The 19,466-nt window shown below is 49.1% G+C and overlaps 4 protein-coding genes across 4 annotated transcripts; 2 read left to right on the forward strand and 2 right to left on the reverse strand.

Moving 5' to 3' along the window:
• Positions 1 to 481: 481 nt before the first annotated feature.
• On the reverse strand, positions 482 to 1,153 carry LAJ45_05532 (uncharacterized protein; the record flags this gene model as incomplete). The annotated part of the gene is made up of 4 exons (XM_046115103.1): positions 482 to 581; positions 648 to 862; positions 951 to 1,064; positions 1,127 to 1,153. 4 exons carry the CDS (start codon positions 1,151 to 1,153, stop codon positions 482 to 484), a joined length of 456 nt encoding a protein of 151 aa, XP_045971625.1.
• Positions 1,154 to 5,466: 4,313 nt separating this feature from the next.
• On the forward strand, positions 5,467 to 6,820 carry LAJ45_05533 (uncharacterized protein; the record flags this gene model as incomplete). Its single annotated transcript, XM_046115104.1, has 2 exons — positions 5,467 to 6,750; positions 6,803 to 6,820. 2 exons carry the CDS (start codon positions 5,467 to 5,469, stop codon positions 6,818 to 6,820), a joined length of 1,302 nt encoding a protein of 433 aa, XP_045971626.1.
• Positions 6,821 to 11,594: 4,774 nt separating this feature from the next.
• On the forward strand, positions 11,595 to 13,123 carry LAJ45_05534 (uncharacterized protein; the record flags this gene model as incomplete). The annotated part of the gene is made up of 2 exons (XM_046115105.1): positions 11,595 to 11,630; positions 11,687 to 13,123. 2 exons carry the CDS (start codon positions 11,595 to 11,597, stop codon positions 13,121 to 13,123), a joined length of 1,473 nt encoding a protein of 490 aa, XP_045971627.1.
• A 4,044-nt stretch (positions 13,124 to 17,167) lies between these two features.
• LAJ45_05535 (uncharacterized protein) lies at positions 17,168 to 18,982 on the reverse strand (the record flags this gene model as incomplete). The annotated part of the gene is made up of 1 exon (XM_046115106.1): positions 17,168 to 18,982. One exon carries the CDS (start codon positions 18,980 to 18,982, stop codon positions 17,168 to 17,170), a length of 1,815 nt encoding a protein of 604 aa, XP_045971628.1.
• Between the last annotated feature and the right edge of the window lie 484 nt (positions 18,983 to 19,466).

Here is a 19,466-nt window from a genome sequence, read left to right on the forward strand (position 1 = left end):
GCTGATTTGAACGGCAGGGTGAGGTAGTGTTACAGACAACTCTACTCTATTGGCGAACCTTAATATTCTACACGCTAACCTCAATAGTACGGGATGGGCATAAGACCAGTACACTGAAGCCGTGCCTGAAAACTGGTTCATAACATATCACTCGACACCAGTGACTACTCTACAGCGCCACATGTTTTCGTCACAAACCTTCCCCTCTGCAGCCACAAAAACAACCTACTCCACAAACAAGCCCAGAAGCTCGGAAGGAATAATGCTATTTCAGGCGTATGAACACCAGGATCTAAGCGCTAAGCTAATAGCCTACAAATGACGTAATACAACACTTCCCCCCGACAAAAAAGACAAAAAAAAAAGTAAACTTTGATCTACCCTACGTAGTAATATCCCTATTTAGTTGCACACCGCAAATGTTTCTCTATCGTACAGCTTCCAAAGACAAACGTCCGTAGTAGGAGTCTCACTCACTGCTCTACTTTGCATACTGTTTGACCCAGGATTTTGCGTTCTTCTCGAACTGCGCCTTGTCCGACTTGAACTGCTCCGCAATCGTGGTTTCGACGGCATCATCACTACAGCCTCGTCAGCACTCCGTAGATATTCTGGGATGAGATGAGGGCAGTAGAAGAGGGACTTACGGATTCGGCTCCACCAGCAGCCCTCTTGCCATCTCCAGCACCGACATGATCTTGCAGCTCGGCTTCCACTGGTCTGATCTTAGGATCCCCAGGCACATGCTGCCCTTATCGTCGTTGCTGACATTCGGATGGTATATTTTCGTCTGGAAGGCCAGAACGGGCGGTTTGAAGGGGTAGTTGGTTGGGAGAGTGAGTAGTAGCTTGAAGGTCCCGCCCTGTTCAGTTACACACGCCTGTTAGCTCATGATTTCCCCCCCCCCCCCGTCGGCAAAGCAGTAGCGGCGGTGAGAGGGAGGTACGGACAGCGTAGACAGAGTCCTTAGGGCCGGTGAGCTCGATGTTCCACTTGAACATGTCCTCGTCAATGGAGTGGACCGCAATGCCCGGGATTGGGCTTGCTTCGATCTCAGCGTATTCCTATAGGGGGCACCGTTAGACTCGCGGGAGAGATTAGTTGGAGCGGAGAGGGGGATAAGTACGCGGTGGATTCGCTTCTGGGCGGCCATTTGCTTCTGTTGGGATGTGCAAATAAGTTATGAGGATCTGGTTGTTGAGTGGGTTTTGTCTGAGTGTTCTGTTGGAGGGAGCTGGTGAGAGTTCAAAGGATAGGTAGCGGGGCTGAAATGCTTGGCGGTCAAGGTAGCTAATGCGGCTTATGTATGGGTGGGGTGGGCGGGAGCGGGTATGCATGGACATGACTCAACCTCTCTTGGGGCTTTGGCTTTGTGATTCAGAGTTTGGTAGATGACGCTTGTGGAATCCTGTTTACTGCCATTTGTGCCATTTGACAGGGGCATTACCGCTGAGGCGTGGATTGTGGAGCGGTTGTTCATTATTGGGATTAGAGAGGTGCACACGACATGGTCTGTAATCGCGATAACGATAACAGGCGCCTAGAATAGATAATCGGGAACACAACACGCAAATAGTAGGGCCTTTGACTGAATACATATTAGTGATGATATGAGGATATATATAAAACCCCTTTTTATAGAGAAACCAAGAATTTCTAAATACCAAAGGAAATATCGCATATATGGTAGAGCAAAAACCATATTTCAAACAGGAGAAGACAACGTTTAGATGGGAATAACGAATAGTCACGAGACGGTCAAGAAATCAGTAGCCGTCTGACAATGAAAGGTCTTCTGCATACAACACAAGAGCACATGTACCACAAAGGTTGAACACAACGGTGAATGTACGCTTAATTTAAAGACTGCATGATCTCTCGAGCACAACAGAAGAAGCTGCCTGACTGACACAATCGGTTCTAGAATGCACCCATACCATCCCATGATCCAACACCAGCAGAAACACATCAGGTACCCGGTAGCTCATGGGGGACATCTGTACCTACATATATGTATGTACCGACACCCACAAACAAGCAGCGCTTACCAGGTGTTTCCAGATGTTCCAGCCGCCAACCTGGTGAACGACTCGCGCGCGCATCACAACCCATCACTCACACTGCCGTACAACCGGGCCCAACCATCACCACAAATCACACAAATCACCAATAAATTTAAATCGCACTATCACAAAATCTTCAACAAAACCACCAACCCCTTCCCCTCCCCGATCCCGACCGAATTTCCGGATTGCTCTCCCGCACCACCATTGAGACATCTAGCTCTCCGGCCCGTCCCGTGGGGATTGGCAACTAGGTAGCTATTATAACATGTAGCCTACTTGGCCAACTAGGGCTGAAAGAGATGAGGAAATTCGAAAGGAAAGACACCAACTGGCACTTTCCCATATTCCCAACCCCCCCACGCAGTGGGTGGTTTTGGTTCATGTTGGGTGCGGGTGCGGGTGCCTGCATATGTAGGTAGCTCCTGGGCGTTAATGAGAAAAACAGCACCAATAAGAGGAAAATAGCCTATCTGGTTCGAATAGATTGGCTGTTTCTCGAGGGTTAGCCCCTTACCCTACCTACCTATCCATCGGTATTCTTAGGTACGTACGAATGATTCGGGTCTGTGGGTACTAGTGCGTACCGGGGCAGGCTGGCATCCGAGGGTCAACTACCATGGCCAGTAGTCTTTTGGGGATAAGTCATGTCCTGTTGATGGTAGGTGCGAGCTATGCTGCTGCATGAGCTTGGGCCCAGCTGGCTTAGGGGATGGATGGATGGGTGAGGGTCGGAGCTTAGGTTACTCTTTGCAGCCAACCTATAGGTCACGAGATGTGGGGAATCCCAACTACCGGGTGCCAGATCGATTTTGCTGAAATGAGCCTGGCATGCAGAGGTTGGTTATTTGGAAGATTAGAAAGAAAGGGGGGGGGGGGGGGATATTAAACCCGCCAAGAGAAGGAAAAGAAATGACAGAGCTCTATTATACTGTCAAGTAGAAACAGTCTTTCATGACGTTGCACCTCGAATCTACCAAGGGCCTAGGGACGGATGTGCAAATTCTTAATTACAACTTTGGGTATCCTTACTGGCCTTCTAATCATGTTTTCGTCAAGGGGAAGCCTATCGCGTATCTGCAATGGCAACGGTCAAATATCTCACTAGGCTGTCTTCCATTGGATAGATTCCAGCAATGGTGCGGCATGTTGGATAATAATAAAATGACTCGCAATGCACGGAAGCATCAAATCCGATCCCGACCTCGGTTTATAGTCCGGCTTCTCTCACAGCGGTGTATATTACTAGCCGGGTACGCCTTTGATCCACTTATAGGTGAATTCATAGAAGTTATATGCGATAAAATCACTTGGCGTACAGCACAGGTCAGAGAGATATATCAATTCCGGCAGATATAAGAAATCGAGGCCGCTACGAGCTGATTTCCTTCTGCTCAACCTGGTCGGCGAACATGTTGTTGGAGACCTGCATGATACCTAGCAGAATCTATTCGGTCCTGAGGATATCTCGATAAAGGGCATGGCTTTTCAATGCCAAGAATAGTTGTTCTTGACTGCATGCTCAACACATCTACGGGCGTTTAACAGTTGTCTAGCCATCACGCGGTGTTTCAAACATGCATTCGGTTCCTTTGAGCTATCCATGTGTGGCTGAAAACAAAAGATGAATCCATCCCAGAAATGGTTTAGGATACGGAGACATATCACAGAGTCAGTGGCACCAATACCCATGGTATTTACCTCTTCCTGTCGTTTACCATGGAATATACTTTCAAGGCGGTTGAAAATGTGTTCTGGGATGATCTTTTGAAGCAATGAAGAACCGAGAAAAATGAGGTCGATTGTATGGGCTGGTAGTTATAAACAAGAAGAGGGAGAGAGGCTCCCTCTTTATAGGTATATTTTAGAGGACAGAATGGCTCTAAGATAAAGTACAGATACATGTAGTTTAGGACCACGTCAAAACCACATAATGAAACGTTTAATAATGCAACTGTTAACAACATCCACCACCGCAATGACTTGCCACGATCAACTAAAATCGCCAAAGCTGGACTCCTTCATCCAGGGTATATAGGATGGATAAACCCATTTCAGAGTAAACCCAGGTTAAGACCGACGAATGTGTCCTTTCTAATAATACCTCTACATACAGAAAACTATAAAAATTCTTTTTTTTTTAAAAAAAAAAACCGCTAACCCACCACGAGATGCCACAACCGTACCTCCGTCCCCCCCAAAAAAAATGGAGGCTCATGGGGGCGTGGCGTGTTCAAGGGTGACTAGCCCTGAAAGCAGCGCCACTATAAAGTCTTAAAGAGACAGTTGAAGGCCGCATATTTATAGCAAGAAGGCCACTTAACTTACCAAGAGGGGTTGATTGATTTTGGCCACTCTGCTATCCTGATAATGCTAAGCCATATGCACACATAATGTTATCGGCGCGTGATAACGTTGTACTGAAGTCTCAACCTCATCAATATTCTCGCTGATGAAGTTTTACCTAATATATTCTGACTACGTTTAATCATAGCTATAGGTGTCGTCAAAGAAGGCTACAACGTTGTCCCCTCGCCGCACTTGTATATACCCTGTTTGGCACTTTATCAAAAAATGTCTTTAAGGAGAAACACACTTTTCCCAGACCTGGTTATGCGCAGTAATTTAAAGAGTATATAGCTAACATGCACAACACACTTTTATAATTTACCTGATCGACTTTGACGCCGCGGTTCTTAAAATAGTTTGCCCCCATGCCCCGGAAGAGAAAAGAGATGGGAAGGAGCTTTGGTTTCCTGATAGTTTTGGTCAAATATAACTTTGCAAGAAAAGGCGTGTGGGACTTGTGCTGTGAGGAACGGGGTAAAGATTATTGGGCTGCTGCGGGTGCACGTGGGGGGCCGGGGACGCCAAGATCAGTGTCCGAGTGAGTTTTCGTGACGGCGGCATTCCATAAGCTGACGCTCGAGCGAGGTCGAGATAGATCTGTGAGTGCCAAACAGCCTAGCCAATTCTTTCCAAGACTATTATCTATTTAGCTACAGATGAGGAGCTAGATTCCTCGAGATCTCCATGTAGAAATAGGGCATTGCGACATCGGTTATGTATGGAATTACTCATGTATAAGGGATGACTCATAGAAGGAACAGGGATTCAGACAAGGCTTAGTGTCAGGGATTATGTAATCAGGGGATCACGTGGTATTAGAATATCTGTATATATAGAGCGCTCAAACACCTACATTATCGCTGGAACTTCAGCGGCGCAATAGTATCTTCTTCGCACTACAAACACATCCTCCTTCAAGGTCACGTGTTCAAACCACATTCAAGTCATTTTCTCCCACATTTCAAACTTCAGGTTATGAGCCCGAGTTTTGCCAAATAAAATCCGCACAACACTCGCCACATTCGGTTAACTCAATTACACTTCATACAACATCATGTCTGACGCTGGTGAATCATCCAAGGCCGTGGAGGTTAAGTCCTCAGACAACACGAGTCCCAGTAACATTCGCATCAAGTTTGATGGACTCCCAAAATTAAAGGGACAATCCAACTACCAAACTTGGGCGTCTGCCTGGAGGATTACATTCGATGCAGCAGACTGGTGGGAAGCATTGAGCATCGAAAACCCCTCAGAAGATGACACAGACCTCACCAAGGCCGAAATCAAAAAGGCCCGAAAACAAATGCACAGCCTTCTCATCGGAGCTGTAGCCGAAGACATACAACCAACAGTCGTCTCCGCCGAAAATGCATACCACGCATGGAAGGCGCTCAAAGACCTCTACGATCGCGTATCACCAAACACGACGATCACCCTCCTCAGCCGTGTTCTAGACACGAAGATGCAAGACAACGGTAACTTAACCGAGCATCTCGAGACCTTCAACACGAACTGGAACACTCTCAAAACCAGGTCTCAGAGCGGCGACCACAAACTCGCTCAGGCCCTGCTACCCCTCACCAAATCCAACGAAGCAATGGCAGCATTCCTACTTGCCTCACTGCCGAAGTCGATGAGCAACGTCGTCGATAACATCCAGACCAAACAGGATGTTACATACGAAGATGTACGCCAACGGCTACAAAACCTACAAGAGGAAACCCCTCTCACTGGCAACAACAGGGTACTTCATACCAGGAGTACCCCAACACCAAACGGCAAGGAATGCACCTGGTGCAAGAAACGGAATAACCCGTACCAGGGCCACGAGTACAAGGAGTGTAGAAAGCTCAAAGAACAGAACAAGACAAGGGATTCAAACAGAAGGAGACCAGGCAGAGATAACTCAGCGTCGGTAGTTATCAACGAATCATCCACAACAGTATGCATGGTACGCACCGATACTTCACCCTCTCTGCCCCTTACCTGGATCCTTGATTCTGGAGCTACTTCTCACGTAACACCTTTCAAAGACCAACTCTTCAACATCCGTTCTCACACCAGCACAGTCCGAACAGCCGACGGCACCATCCACGCTGTCACCGGATTGGGAAGCGCTAGTTTCGAATGCTACCTTCCCAATGGAGATAGATCCACCGTTGTCCTCACCGACGTGCTGCTGGTCCCAACCATGGGAAATGTGGGATTGGTCTCAGAAACAATACTCGACGAAAAGGGGTTTAGAACAGAGTCAGGAGGAGGAAACAAATTGGTCACGAAAGAAAAGAAAGGAATAATTTGGGCGAAATTGGATAAGGGACTTTGGAATGTACAAGTAGTTAGCAATACAGTTCGCTTGACCACTTACTCTGAATGGCATCAAGCACTAGGCCACCCTGCGACACTAGAAAACTTGTACGAAGACATCCATAAGCTACCCCCCAAACCAGAAACATTCCATTGCAGTCAATGCGCACTATCAAAAAGTGTGCACAAGAAACCTGCACCAATTAGTACAAGATCCCAGCGAGCATTCGAACTAATCCACTCTGACCTATCTGGAAAATTCGGCACACAATCGCAAGGAAAAGCCCTGTACTATATGTCCTTCATTGACGACTATACCCGCTTCGCCTGGATATATCTGCTAAAACAGAAAGACGATGCGATAAAAGCCATCAAAGACTACGTCACGAAAATCGAGAAACAGTAAAATACAACAATACTGAGATTTAGAACGGACGGTGGTGGTGAATACGTTAACAAAGACACAATGGATTACTTCAACCTACAAGGAATAGTCCACGAACAGACTCCCCCATACACTCCTGAATCAAATGGAGTTGCAGAACGATTCAACAGGACGATAACAACAATGGTCAGGTGCATGATCATGGACCATCCTAAATCGTTATGGGGTGAAGCATACTCAACAGCTGTCTACCTCAAAAATAGGCTACCCCACAGTACGCTAAAGGGAAAGACCCCCTTCGAAGCCCTGAAAGGTTCAAAGCCGAGTATCCAACACCTTCAACCATTCGGAAAGAAATGCTATGTCCACATCCCAGAAAACTCTAGGCCAGCAGGAAGCAAACTAGCACCCCGAGCACATGAAGGAATCATCGTCGGATACTCAGACAGTACCAAACATTACCGCACCTGGATAGGATCACAAAATAGGTTAGTTGTAAGTCGAGATGTCACATTCCCCCCTCCTGAATCAGGGGAAGTCTCCGTGGAACTCGACTACACCCCTATCCTGAAACCAGAAGCGGCACCTGCACCGACAGACGACGGATATGAATCAGAAGACAGGCCTGATCAAGAACCCGAATCGTCAGCACTCGAAGAAGACCTTGAAACAGACGCAAGTAGACTGGGGGCCGGGCTTACGAGGCCCACTCCTGGACGTCACCTCGAACAAAGTAATAAACAGGAAGCTAATCAGGAAAACACAGAAACACCTCCCCCGGAACCACCAAGGAAATCGAAACCTTGGAAACAAACAACCGAAAAGGAGAAAGAATCTGAAGTCCCGCATCCTGTCACAACAAGAAGATCGAATCGCATCCGTGAAAGAACGGAGAAACAAGCAGCACTTGATATCGAAGGGAAAAGGAAGGAAATCCGACTGAAAATATCGGAATTAGGAACCACCTATGACAAGGAGGTATCAGAGATACTAGCCGATGAAGATATGGACGAACAAACCAAGCAACTAGCAATGGAAGCAGTCAGTCTAGACCACAAAAAGGACAAAGCAAAGCTCCAAAGCCAGTACGACAACCTGGATTCCACCATACATCGGGTACACCTAGTAACTGAACCTACCACCTTCAATCAAGCAATGAAAAGCGATGATCAACACCTATGGAAGAAGGCAATACAGACAGAGAAAGACGCCCTCGACAAGGCCCACACCTGGGACATTGTCGACAGACCAACCAACCGAGCAGTAGTCAGAGGAAAATGGGTATTTAAGGTAAAACACAACGCGGACGGAACAATCGAAAGATACAAAGCTAGATACGTCGCCAAAGGCTTCACCCAAGTACAGTATCAAGACTATGAGGAAACCTTCGCTCCCGTTGCCCGATACGATTCCCTAAGACTCCTACTTGCACTAGCCGCACACAACGGTTGGATACCACAACAAATGGACGTCAAGTCAGCCTTCCTATATGGTATACTTAAGGAGGAAATCTACATGGAACTACCTGAAGGCTACAGGCAGGACCATAAGGTTTGTAAACTTCGAAAATGCATATATGGACTAAAACAATCACCCCGTGAATGGTACGCTTGCCTAGCAGACTCCCTTCAACGGAAAGGATTTGTCCCAGCCAAATTCGACCCATGTGTCTTCATACATAAGAAACACCAACTATACATATCGGTGTATGTTGACGACATCATGATATTCGGACCCGACTCCCCATTCAGAAACGAAATCAGACAACTACTTAAGGCAGATTTCGAATGTACGGATCTCGGTAATGCGAAATTCCTACTGGGAATAGAAATAACGGTAACAAAGAACGGTATCACGTTGTCACAACTAGCATACATCAACAAAATCCTAGACAAATTTGGAATGAATAACTGCAAACCAGTTGGGACACCACTCGAACCAAATCTGAGTCTTCGTAAAGGAGAACCAGAAGATCAAATCGAGAAACCAACTGAGTATCAATCCATAATTGGATCACTCATGTACGCCAGCATAGCAACCAGACCTGATATCACCCATACCGTTACTGACCTCTCTCAGTACTCCTCATGCCCAACTGAGGACCACCTACGAGCAGCCAAACGAACTCTCCGATACCTCAACGGAACCAAAGACTGGAACCTGTTCTACCCGAAAGGAAACACTAGAACACTCGATGGTTTCTCAGACAGTTCCTACGCTTCAGACTTAGATGACAGAAAATCGTTCTCAGGATACGTGTTCAGACTAGGAAAATCAGCCATAAGCTGGAGAAGCCGGAAGCAGAAATCAGTCGCAGTCTCAACAACAGAAGCCGAATATATGGCTCTGTCCCTAACAGCTCGACAACTGGTATGGATTCGCAACGCCTTATGCGAACTCCAACAACAATACCAATACAACATCCACGCCGACAACACAGGGTCCATCGAACTCTGTCGGAACCCACGTATCCACGACCGGTCCAAACACATCGACGTTCACTATCACTACACACGTGAACAACTCGAAGCCGAAACCTTCAAACTCCTCTATGTCCCAACCGAAGACAATGTTGCAGACATAATGACCAAAGGACTACCGAAACCAGCTCACCAAAAATTGTCAGAATTGATACGATGTGGCAAGTGAGGGGAAGTGTAGAAATAGGGCATTGCGACATCGGTTATGTATGGAATTACTCATGTATAAGGGATGACTCATAGAAGGAACAGGGATTCAGACAAGGCTTAGTGTCAGGGATTATGTAATCAGGGGATCACGTGGTATTAGAATATCTGTATATATAGAGCGCTCAAACACCCACATTATCGCTGGAACTTCAGCGGCGCAATAGTATCTTCTTCGCACTACAAACACATCCTCCCTCAAGGTCACGTGTTCAAACCACATTCAAGTCATTTTCTCCCACATTTCAAACTTCACTCCATACCCATTCCGACCGCATCCCAGCCGTCAACGTTGACAACTGGGACAGTAGATTGACAACTGAGAAAATCCTCAAACTAATTGAGCGAATTTAGATCTAACAAGGACTTAACAGTTTAAAACCACTCTTGATCCAATGAATATTACTCCAACCGTGAAACGATCACTAAGATTATTAGAGCCCACAATCCATCTCCTGCCAACTGTCCAATCGAGTGCGAATAATAAATAAGTGAATAGTATATATAGTATTTTAAAGTCGACCATTCCAGCCTAGCCAGCCTGTTGGCGGGCGGTCGTGGGGAAGAGGTGTTAATGACCAGGTCTAATATGGTCCTACGAGGTCTTGCTTGTTGGCCGGTCAGGCCGGTCAGGTTTGGTCTGGTCGGTTCATAAATTAAGAACGGAACAGAACGAACAAAGAATAATGAAATTGAAATAACAATAGCTTTCGATTCGAAATACAAATTCCCACTACTAACCTGCCAAATTCTCTACTATTACGCCCAAAGCAGTAAAAACGAGAATTGTGCTCGGGCCAGGTTACGCCGTTGAGCAGCTTCCCTTCTGCGCCTTCCCCCGCGGGCCGCTCATGCCCACCCTACTCACCGCCAACCCTAACCCTAACCCACTACCTTTCATCCGATCTATTTCTCCCACACCCCACTCACCCCTTGCATCCCCACCATCCTATACTTTCCGTAAATAGACAAAAAGGAGTTAATGCCCGAAAGGCGAGTCGAACGCCTGATCTTCGCATTACGAGTGCGACGCCTTACCAACTTGGCCATCCGGGCTTGCGGATGACGGGTGCTACCGCTTTGCTTACTTAAACAGAGCGCCGGGTTGTCGAAGGTTGCACGCGAAGTGTGGGGGGTTAAGGACGGACGAGTGAGGGGATATGATGAGTGGGATGATGTGGGGGGTTGCATTTTGAGCTCTGGTGGTGTGGTGGTGTTGTGGAGGGGGTGGGGTCGTGGATGTGGGTTCGAGGATCGTGATGCAAGTTAGTGGTGGTGAACAACCCACTTCAAACTGGCAGGCCGAGGTGAAGGAAGGAACCCAATAAATGACAGAAGCATGAGCAGAAGGATTTGTACTATGGGCATTGACCTGATCTGAGCCTTCTTTTATTGCGTTGGGACGAGTCGAGCCCAACCGACACTGAAACCGCTTGACGCCCATTCACACAGAATCACTCGGCGCCGGCAGCTAACCCCCACTCCCGTGGTCAATGATAGCGCGCACGAAAAAGCGACTCACCGCCTAGACCGTAGGTCCTCTCAGTACAGAAGCCGCGATAACTGGGCCAAGAACCGGGACTCACTCTTGTCTGCTTACATAACACCCATACCTCACCACCTGACATCCCTCCCCCACCAAACCCCCACCACAACAGTTCCCGAGAGAGTGAGAAAGCCCACTCCTATGAACAGCCTCTTCGCCGCCAAAGCTGGGAAGCCGCCACCAGAGAACGCAGCCCCGGCAGCAGCGCCCAATGGCGCTCCACAGACCCCGGGGGTGACGCCGGCGCAAACACATTCATGGACCAGCTTACCGCCAACCCACTCTTCACGGGCGTACGTATATCTTCCCATATGGAAAATGGCTGCACTAACAGCGCCCTCAACACTAGGGAATCGGCCTAATTCTGCTCACCGGCGCCGCCCAACTCGCCCGAAAATCCGTCACCACCGCCGCCACTCACCTGCGCCGGCAAATGCTCGTCACGCTCGAGATCCCTTCCACAGACCGCTCCTACGACTGGTTCCTGCACTGGATGAGCACACACCAACAAACCCAGCAGCAGCAGTCTCTCCTCAATCTTCCCACCCCCGCCCCGCGAACACTCTCATCACTAATCTCTCGCCTGCAGCCGCAGCCGCGAAAGCTGGCCGTGGAGACTAAAGTAACGCAACACTCGTCGGGAAGTTTCACTACGGACTTCAGCCTCCTCCCGGGGACGGGGCGGCACCTAATAAACTACCGCGGGACGTTCCTACGAGTTGAGCGTGAGCGCGACGCAAAGCGTGTGGACCTACAGCGCGGGACGCCGTGGGAGGTGTTGACCATCACGACGCTGTTTAGTGCGCGGCATGTGTTTCCCTTGCTGCTGAAGGAGGCGCAGGAGCTCGCAGTGCGGCTGGAGGAGGGGAAGACGATAATTTATACAGCATGGTCGACAGAGTGGAAGCCATTTGGCAAGCCGCGGAGGAAGCGGGGGTTGGCTTCGGTGGTGCTGGCGAGGGGAGTGAAGGAGCGGATTGTGGGGGACGTGAAGAGTTTTCTAAGGAGTGCTCAGTGGTACTATGATCGTGGGATACCATATCGGCGTGGGTACCTGCTGTATGGGCCTCCTGGGACTGGAAAGAGTAGTTTTATCCAGGCACTGGCTGGGGAACTGGATTATAGTATCTGTCTGCTGAACCTGTCGGAGCGCGGGCTGACGGACGATCGGTTGAACCACCTTTTGACGAAGCTGCCGGAGCGGTCAATTGCCCTGTTGGAGGATGTAGATGCGGCATTTGGGAACCGAAGGACGCAGAGTGACGAAGATGGGTATCAGGGGGCGAATGTGACGTTCTCAGGGCTGCTCAATGCGTTAGATGGGGTGGCAAGCAGTGAGGAGCGGATTGTTATTATGACGACAAACCATCCCGAGAGGCTAGATGAGGCGCTGGTAAGGCCGGGGAGGGTCGATGTGAGAGCGGAGATTGGATATGCGACTGTGGAGGTCGTGGAGGAGATGTGGGAGAGGTTCTATGGGAGGGATAGTATTGGGGTGGAGGTACCAGCGGCGAAGACAGTGGCGATTGGAGAGGCAGAGGCAGAGGCGGAGGTGCAGATGGAGAAGGGGGAGCTGGATATCGAGGAGGAGATCGAGAGGAGGAAGGCATGTAAGAAGGAGTTTGTCAAGAGGCTGACAGAGCTCGGTGCGTTCAAAGGCGAGGGGTGGGGCATCATTACTGCCGCGCTGCAGGGGCTTTTTGTCTACTTCAAGGGAGACCCAGAGAGAGCTGTCCTGGAGGCCGAGGCGCTGATACCTCAGGGAGTAAAGGGCGAGAAGAATTAATGGGCGTGTAAGCTGTATATAGATAGGGATCGTAAATACTGAACTTACTCGCTATTGCTTTTCTATCCTGTGATGAAATTCGAGCCTAGCTGGGTGTTAGCTATCGAAGTCCTTGAATATTGATGGGAGTGAGTCGTTGGTTATCCCACAGTGTCATTGCAATACTTTCCATCATAATCAATCACTCGCACCTTCTTGGCATTTCTTGTACTTCGCACCCGCTCCCACGCCGGCCTCACCCCAAAGCCCTATATAGATCAGATGGTACAGGCATCCACACGACCATGTATCTAATCTGCAAGACTATTTTGACCTCCCCGCCATCAATCGGCATAAGGTCTCATGCCTCCTCTTGTACTGTATAGAATTTAGACGTGAAAGTCACACTCGATTAGACGCAAATGACTTGGTTGATGATAGAGGAAGAGTCACCAAACTGCGAAGATATACCCACTGATCTGCTATATCTGTCCTACTTGGACAACGCCGGGTGTTCTCTCCATCTGTGGGTACCGTGTTGCTAATTATTGGCTAACCCTGTCGGTAGTCTCATAGTCTGTTCTTACATTGGGCTAAGAGGTCCTCTATGTGTTCGGGTTTCTGTCTTGGCCTCCTCCCACTCTCGGCTTGTCTCTGACCTGCCTTCGTCCCTCAACTCGCTCTTGACCCGCTCTTGACCCGTCTTTGACCCTGGTTTGCTTCTTAACCGCTCTCAACCCACCCCCGTCCCTCAGAATACACGTACCTGCATCACTCATTCTAGCTTCGTTCCTCGTATCGCCCCAACCCACCTTCATCCAATTTTCTGTCTTTGCCCCGCCTTCTTCCTGCCTTCATCTCTCATCTCATCTCTCTCTTTATTCACCCCCATGTTTTTTTTATCATTTGTCGTCTTCGGGGCCTCTGCCCTCGATACTACGTCGAATTTATGACTTCCCTTCTTACAATCTATCTCTCTTCCCATTTCTTCTCCCTGCTCGATAAGTGTAAAAATACGTCCCCTTTTACCCCCCCCTCCTCTGTTGGCGATTTTTTGGGACTTATTTTGGTGTCTTTAGAGGCTCCCTTCTGTTTTGACTCCCTTCTATATCCTTAATACCCCCCGTCATCTCTCATGCGCTCTCGTACCGCTCTCACTAGTCTCTATCTCCGGTGAGTCTTTGACACCAGAACTTCCACCTTCAGCTTTGCGAGTCCTTCTTTCCCATACTCATTTACACTTCGTTCATATCTACACCTTCAATACCTATACCCTAGCTTATTCCCATCCATTTCTCATCATCTTTTATTCCCAAAAGCATCCCCACGCCTTCCTTCAGAGCAGTTTCTAGATCTACAATCATCTTCCCCATCATCCACCTCCCATACGAGCTCCGACAATCCACAACCCACAACCCACAACCCACAACCACCACCCGACCCCAGCCCATTACTCCGTTTACACCACGGCCACATGCATCCCCAGCCTACAAACGACCATTTTTACTACAGACATATGGAGCGATCTAGGGAGATAATCCCAGCTACATTAGATTACCTCCATCTGTGGCCTAGCGACGGCGGCGAGGGCATCAATGTCAACTGGGAAGGTGTAAATGGCTGCTTGCGATTGTGAGCCGGGCTAACATACACGCAGAGAATAAGCTCTTATATCACTTTTGGTACTGAAAGCCAAGTTTGAACATTAGTGTTAGGCAGGTCAAGGCGAGCACTATCGGCAACAAGAGCTCCTTTTCTTTCCAAAACAGCTATCTCTACCTTCATTCAGAAAGCAAGCTTAGGAAACATGTTACTTCCCTTCTATAGAATTCATAACCATATACCGTAGATAAAGGTACTTATCTGTATATCATTTAGCACGCTTTTTCATTGGACGTTGATGATTGCCAATCACTGTTACCCCGTTAGGGTGCCCAAGGCTCATGACCAACCGCTGCACAGACTATCACTCGGCCCGTACATTCAGTCCAATCCCTCCAACAAACCGATCGACAATTCACCCGTGTATGAAGCCCCAATAATACACAAACTACGAGAATCTAAACTCAATTCCCAAGCCGGCAGCAAAAACTGCAGCGAATTAGCACACGATGGTGGTGTGTACTAACTCGCCCGCCCTGGGATTCGAACCCAGACCGCCTCCTGCCACAGCAACTTAGAGTTAGGATACCCCAGTTCCGCCATATAATTGCATGTCGTTAGCTGTGCAATTTGCTGTTTTAGCACCATAAGGACATGTGGAAGATGAGGCATGTCATGTGACATGGGAGTATGCGCACGGATGACTGTGTTCGAGCTTTGATTTCCCACCCCATCCAGGTGTAAGAGCGGCTGCGGTCAACCACTACCACCGAAACACCGTATAGGCCCCTGAGGGCGGGGCCAGATACGGCTTCAGGGGAGTATAAGTATCCCTGTTAATCACAAATGAATGAATGAATACGTGGTGTTGCTAGAGCTCCACTCGAACCACGGCCATCTGCTGGTACGTCCATTTCCACGCCCCTGAACTACCATCAAGATGTAAATAGCTGAGAACACATACTAGACTCACCCCGCAGACAAAGTGATGTACCGGAGGCAGTTAATATTGAAAAAAAAGGAAGGAAGGAAGAAAAAACTCGAGCGAATCAGCCTACGCCCTATTCCTACGGAGGTCTTGTGGAAACAGAGATGACCAAGTTAGATTACCAAGTTGAGCATCTTTATTGGTAGACAGAGCAGACAGCAAGAGATGCGTTGGTGAATCATTTCATGGCCGAAGCACTGCCCTGCACAGAGAACATCTCTATATACATACATTTAATCTGCAATAACAACACCCGCAGGCCTCTCGGGACATAATCAAGCTTAGTACCATTCTCTGACTCTTTCCACGAACACCTCTCTCAATACACTTGGAAATAAAAAGGAGTATACGGTTTTTATATTATAAGAGGGAGGAGGGACGGATAATTTATAGTTTGAGATACTACAATTAACTAACAGGGGAGGAAGCCTATACCTCCAACACAAACATAAAAAAAAAATGTAACTTCACCAATTCGATTCCGGCGGGAAGGGAGCTTCGAAACATTATCAGGGTTAGGGTTACGTATTATAAAATAAAAGTTTAAAATAAAACAAACCCCAGAGACAAACACCCGTGAAAAGGCAATTGCTCTCATTATTTAGAAGTTTCTATTGTTAAGTATATACTGTGACCGGAGGTGTGGTCTACCTAGACTCCCAGATATATGATCGAACTCGCCGAGGAGGTTTCGAGATATACATGTATGTCTACGCCGGGCGAGTGCGGACTAGAAACTATATATCAGGCGGTATCCGGCCGGGTTAGTCGCCCCAGACAGCTCTATATACATGCAGTCGGGCTAATCGGGATGCGTGCGGCGGAGCGTGCGGGCCCGGACCCGGGGTCAATGATCGTTCATCCAGTTCTTGAACCTGCAGCTGCAGCTGGTGTAACACAGACCCCACCACCGAACAGAGATAGAAGAAATGATATTTGTTACCCCCGCACACCGTTTTCCAATATTTACTCTACTACCAAAAGTAAGAACCCCAAGAAGAAAAAAGAAGTCCTCATCCCGGGTTCAAAAGGAGATAACCCATTCATTCTACTCTGTTCTACCTCTAACCGTACCCGGCCCAAGGATCTAGAAATAAAAAGAGAATCTAGGAATCCAGAATCTAGTTCTGCCAAAAACCAAAAACCAAGAAACCGGTCACGACCAATAATCTTATAGTAGGAAGTATAAAATGAATACAAATAAATAAAGAAACGTCTTCCTGTCAAGGCAGTACAATTCCCGTCGAGTTTTACTCTGTAAACTAATTACGGAAAATAAAGAAATAAAGAAACAAAAAAAGGAGCCCAAGAAAATTGAAGGAAAGAGAGAAAGGAAGGGGAAAAAAGACCATCCGCTATAATAATAATAATAAAAAAACTTTTCCTACTCCACTCCAAATACAAACATTTCCATCGACAAAAAAAAAGAGACAAAAAAGAAAGAAAAAGAGCGACCCAATCCAACCCCACCACACCTACTCCCTCCCATACGCATCCAAAACACTCCTACTCGCCACAAAGCTAAAGCCTCCAAACGGGTCCTCCCCCACGCCCTCCCCCCTCTCCTGCCCCTTGCCCCTCCCCTCACACCTAACCCCCATCAATCCCGCGCCCACGCCCTCCCCCACCACCGGCGGCGACAAACTCAATCCCGTAAATTCCGCACTAAAATTCTCCGCGAGCTCCGGCTCTGTAATGAACGGAACAATCGGCGGCTCGACCTCCCGCCGCTCCAGCGCGTCCCAATCAATCTTGCGAAAGAAGCGGTGGGCCTTAATCGTCGCCAGGTCCTTCGGCATATTATACCCCAACCTCTTCGTCGGATCCTTCCGGAGGAGCCGGGTGATGAGGTCCTTCGCCTCGGCGCTAAGGAAGTATGGCAGCGAGAGCTTCTGCTTCTGAATGCGCTCCGCGACCTTCTTATGGCTATTACCGCGGAAGGGGGGGAACCCCGTCATAAGGTCGCATGCGAGGGCGCCGACGCCCCACCAGTCGACTTCGCAGCCATACTCCTTCTCGCCGTTGCCCTGGAGGACCTCCGGCGCCATGTATTCGGGGGTGCCCAGGAAGCTGCGGCACGCGCTGTCGTCGGTCTTGACTTTGCTGAGCCCAAAGTCGGTTAGGAGGAGGTTTCCGGTGTGGTCGAGGAGACAGTTCTCCGGCTTTAGGTCGCGGTAGACGACACCGACGTTGAGGTGCAGGTGCGATAGTGCCAGGACTAGCTGCGCGAGGTAGAACACGGCGGTGGCCTCTGGCAGCATGGTCTGCTGGGACAGATGAAGGAAGAGCTCTCCACCCTGGGCGTACTCAAGGATGAGGTAGAGCTTCTCGTGGTCTTGGAAGGCATAGTAGAGCTTGACCACAAACGGATGGTTGACGGACTCGAGGATCGCGCGCTCGGTCTGGGTCTGCTCGACCATCTTCTTGTGGACAATGAGAGACGCCTTCTTGAGCTGTTTCTGGGCATACAGCTTACCGGTTTCGCGGTGACGCACGAGAACCACAGTGCCATAGGTGCCCTTTCCGAGACAGCGCAGCTGCTGAAAGTCATCGGCATGCATCTTCCGCGGAACTGCGGCAGCAGAGGGCGCAACATAATCCTCATCAAGAGCGACCTCGTAGGTCTCGCCCGGGGAGGGAATATCACCAGCTTCGGAGCAGACGGAGGTGTCACTGCTGTAGACGACGGATACGAGGTTTCCCGGGTCCGCCTGAGAGAGAAGCGACGAAAGGCCGCTAGGGCGCGGGGGTGATGAGGATCTAGACGAGCATGTCGAAGATGTGGCCGTGACCGGGCGCTTCATGAATGTCCAGTCCGGCTCCGCGAGTCCCCCCAGCTTGCTCCATGCATCCTCTGCGCTCTTCATGCTACCCTTCTTTGGCGTCTCAAAATCGGCATCAAACTTGCTCAGATCGCGAATCTGGTTCTTCTTCGCAGCGTTCTTGCCCTTCTTGTTTTTCTTCTTCTTACCGCCGGCGCCGGCGGTAGGCTTCTGGGTGCGCTCGTCATCACTCGGTGCACGACTAGTTGCGCGCGAGGATACTTCCGAGTGCGCAAACAACTGACTGAGACCTCCGGGGGCCGGAGAAGTCTTCGCTACGCTGGCAAGTGTATGGACACTCCCGGCGCCGTCGACATTCGCGGCCGCGGTGATCGAAGCCCGGCGGCGCCCACCTCCGAAACCGTAGATCAGCTTGATATCGGTGTTGGCAGGCGCGGGGGCAGGTGGAGCGATCAGACCCGGTCGCCCGCGGGGGGTGTTGTCGTTGGGGGAGAGGGATGTGGTCATAGTGCCGGTTGTATCCGTGACTGCTACTGTGAGTGCTTTTTTTATTTATTTTTTTCACACCCTCTTGTCTCTGCACGTGGGTGACAGGGGCAGCAGGAAGGGGTAAATTCGCGGGGAAATTTAAATTTTTTTTTTATGAGGCAGCAAGCGACAGTTTGTGTGGGTGGGCGTGGATGCGGCAGGTCTTTGAGCGGTTGGTAGAGACAGCTGTGAAATCTAGAGATCGGAAATCTCACTGCGATGCCAGATCAACGCAGGTTTTCCCTCCGAGATCCTTTTTGTGGAAAATTTATTTTTTCCCTCTTCTTTTTCAGGGGCGTAGTGCGACGGATAGCAGCAGGAGCAAGAAAGGTGAAATGTTTGAAACGATAGCGTCGGAAAGATGTAGTGTGGGCGAAACTTCCATGAGAAACGTTTTGTTAGTTTGGGGGAGGTTGATTTTTTGGCGGGTGTTTTGTCGGTAAGCGGTGATTGACTTTATGGT

The sequence above is a fragment of the Morchella importuna genome (genome assembly GCF_003444635.1).
Source record: "Morchella importuna strain M04M26 chromosome Unknown Morimp01GS015, whole genome shotgun sequence".
NCBI classification, from domain to species: domain Eukaryota; kingdom Fungi; phylum Ascomycota; class Pezizomycetes; order Pezizales; family Morchellaceae; genus Morchella; species Morchella importuna.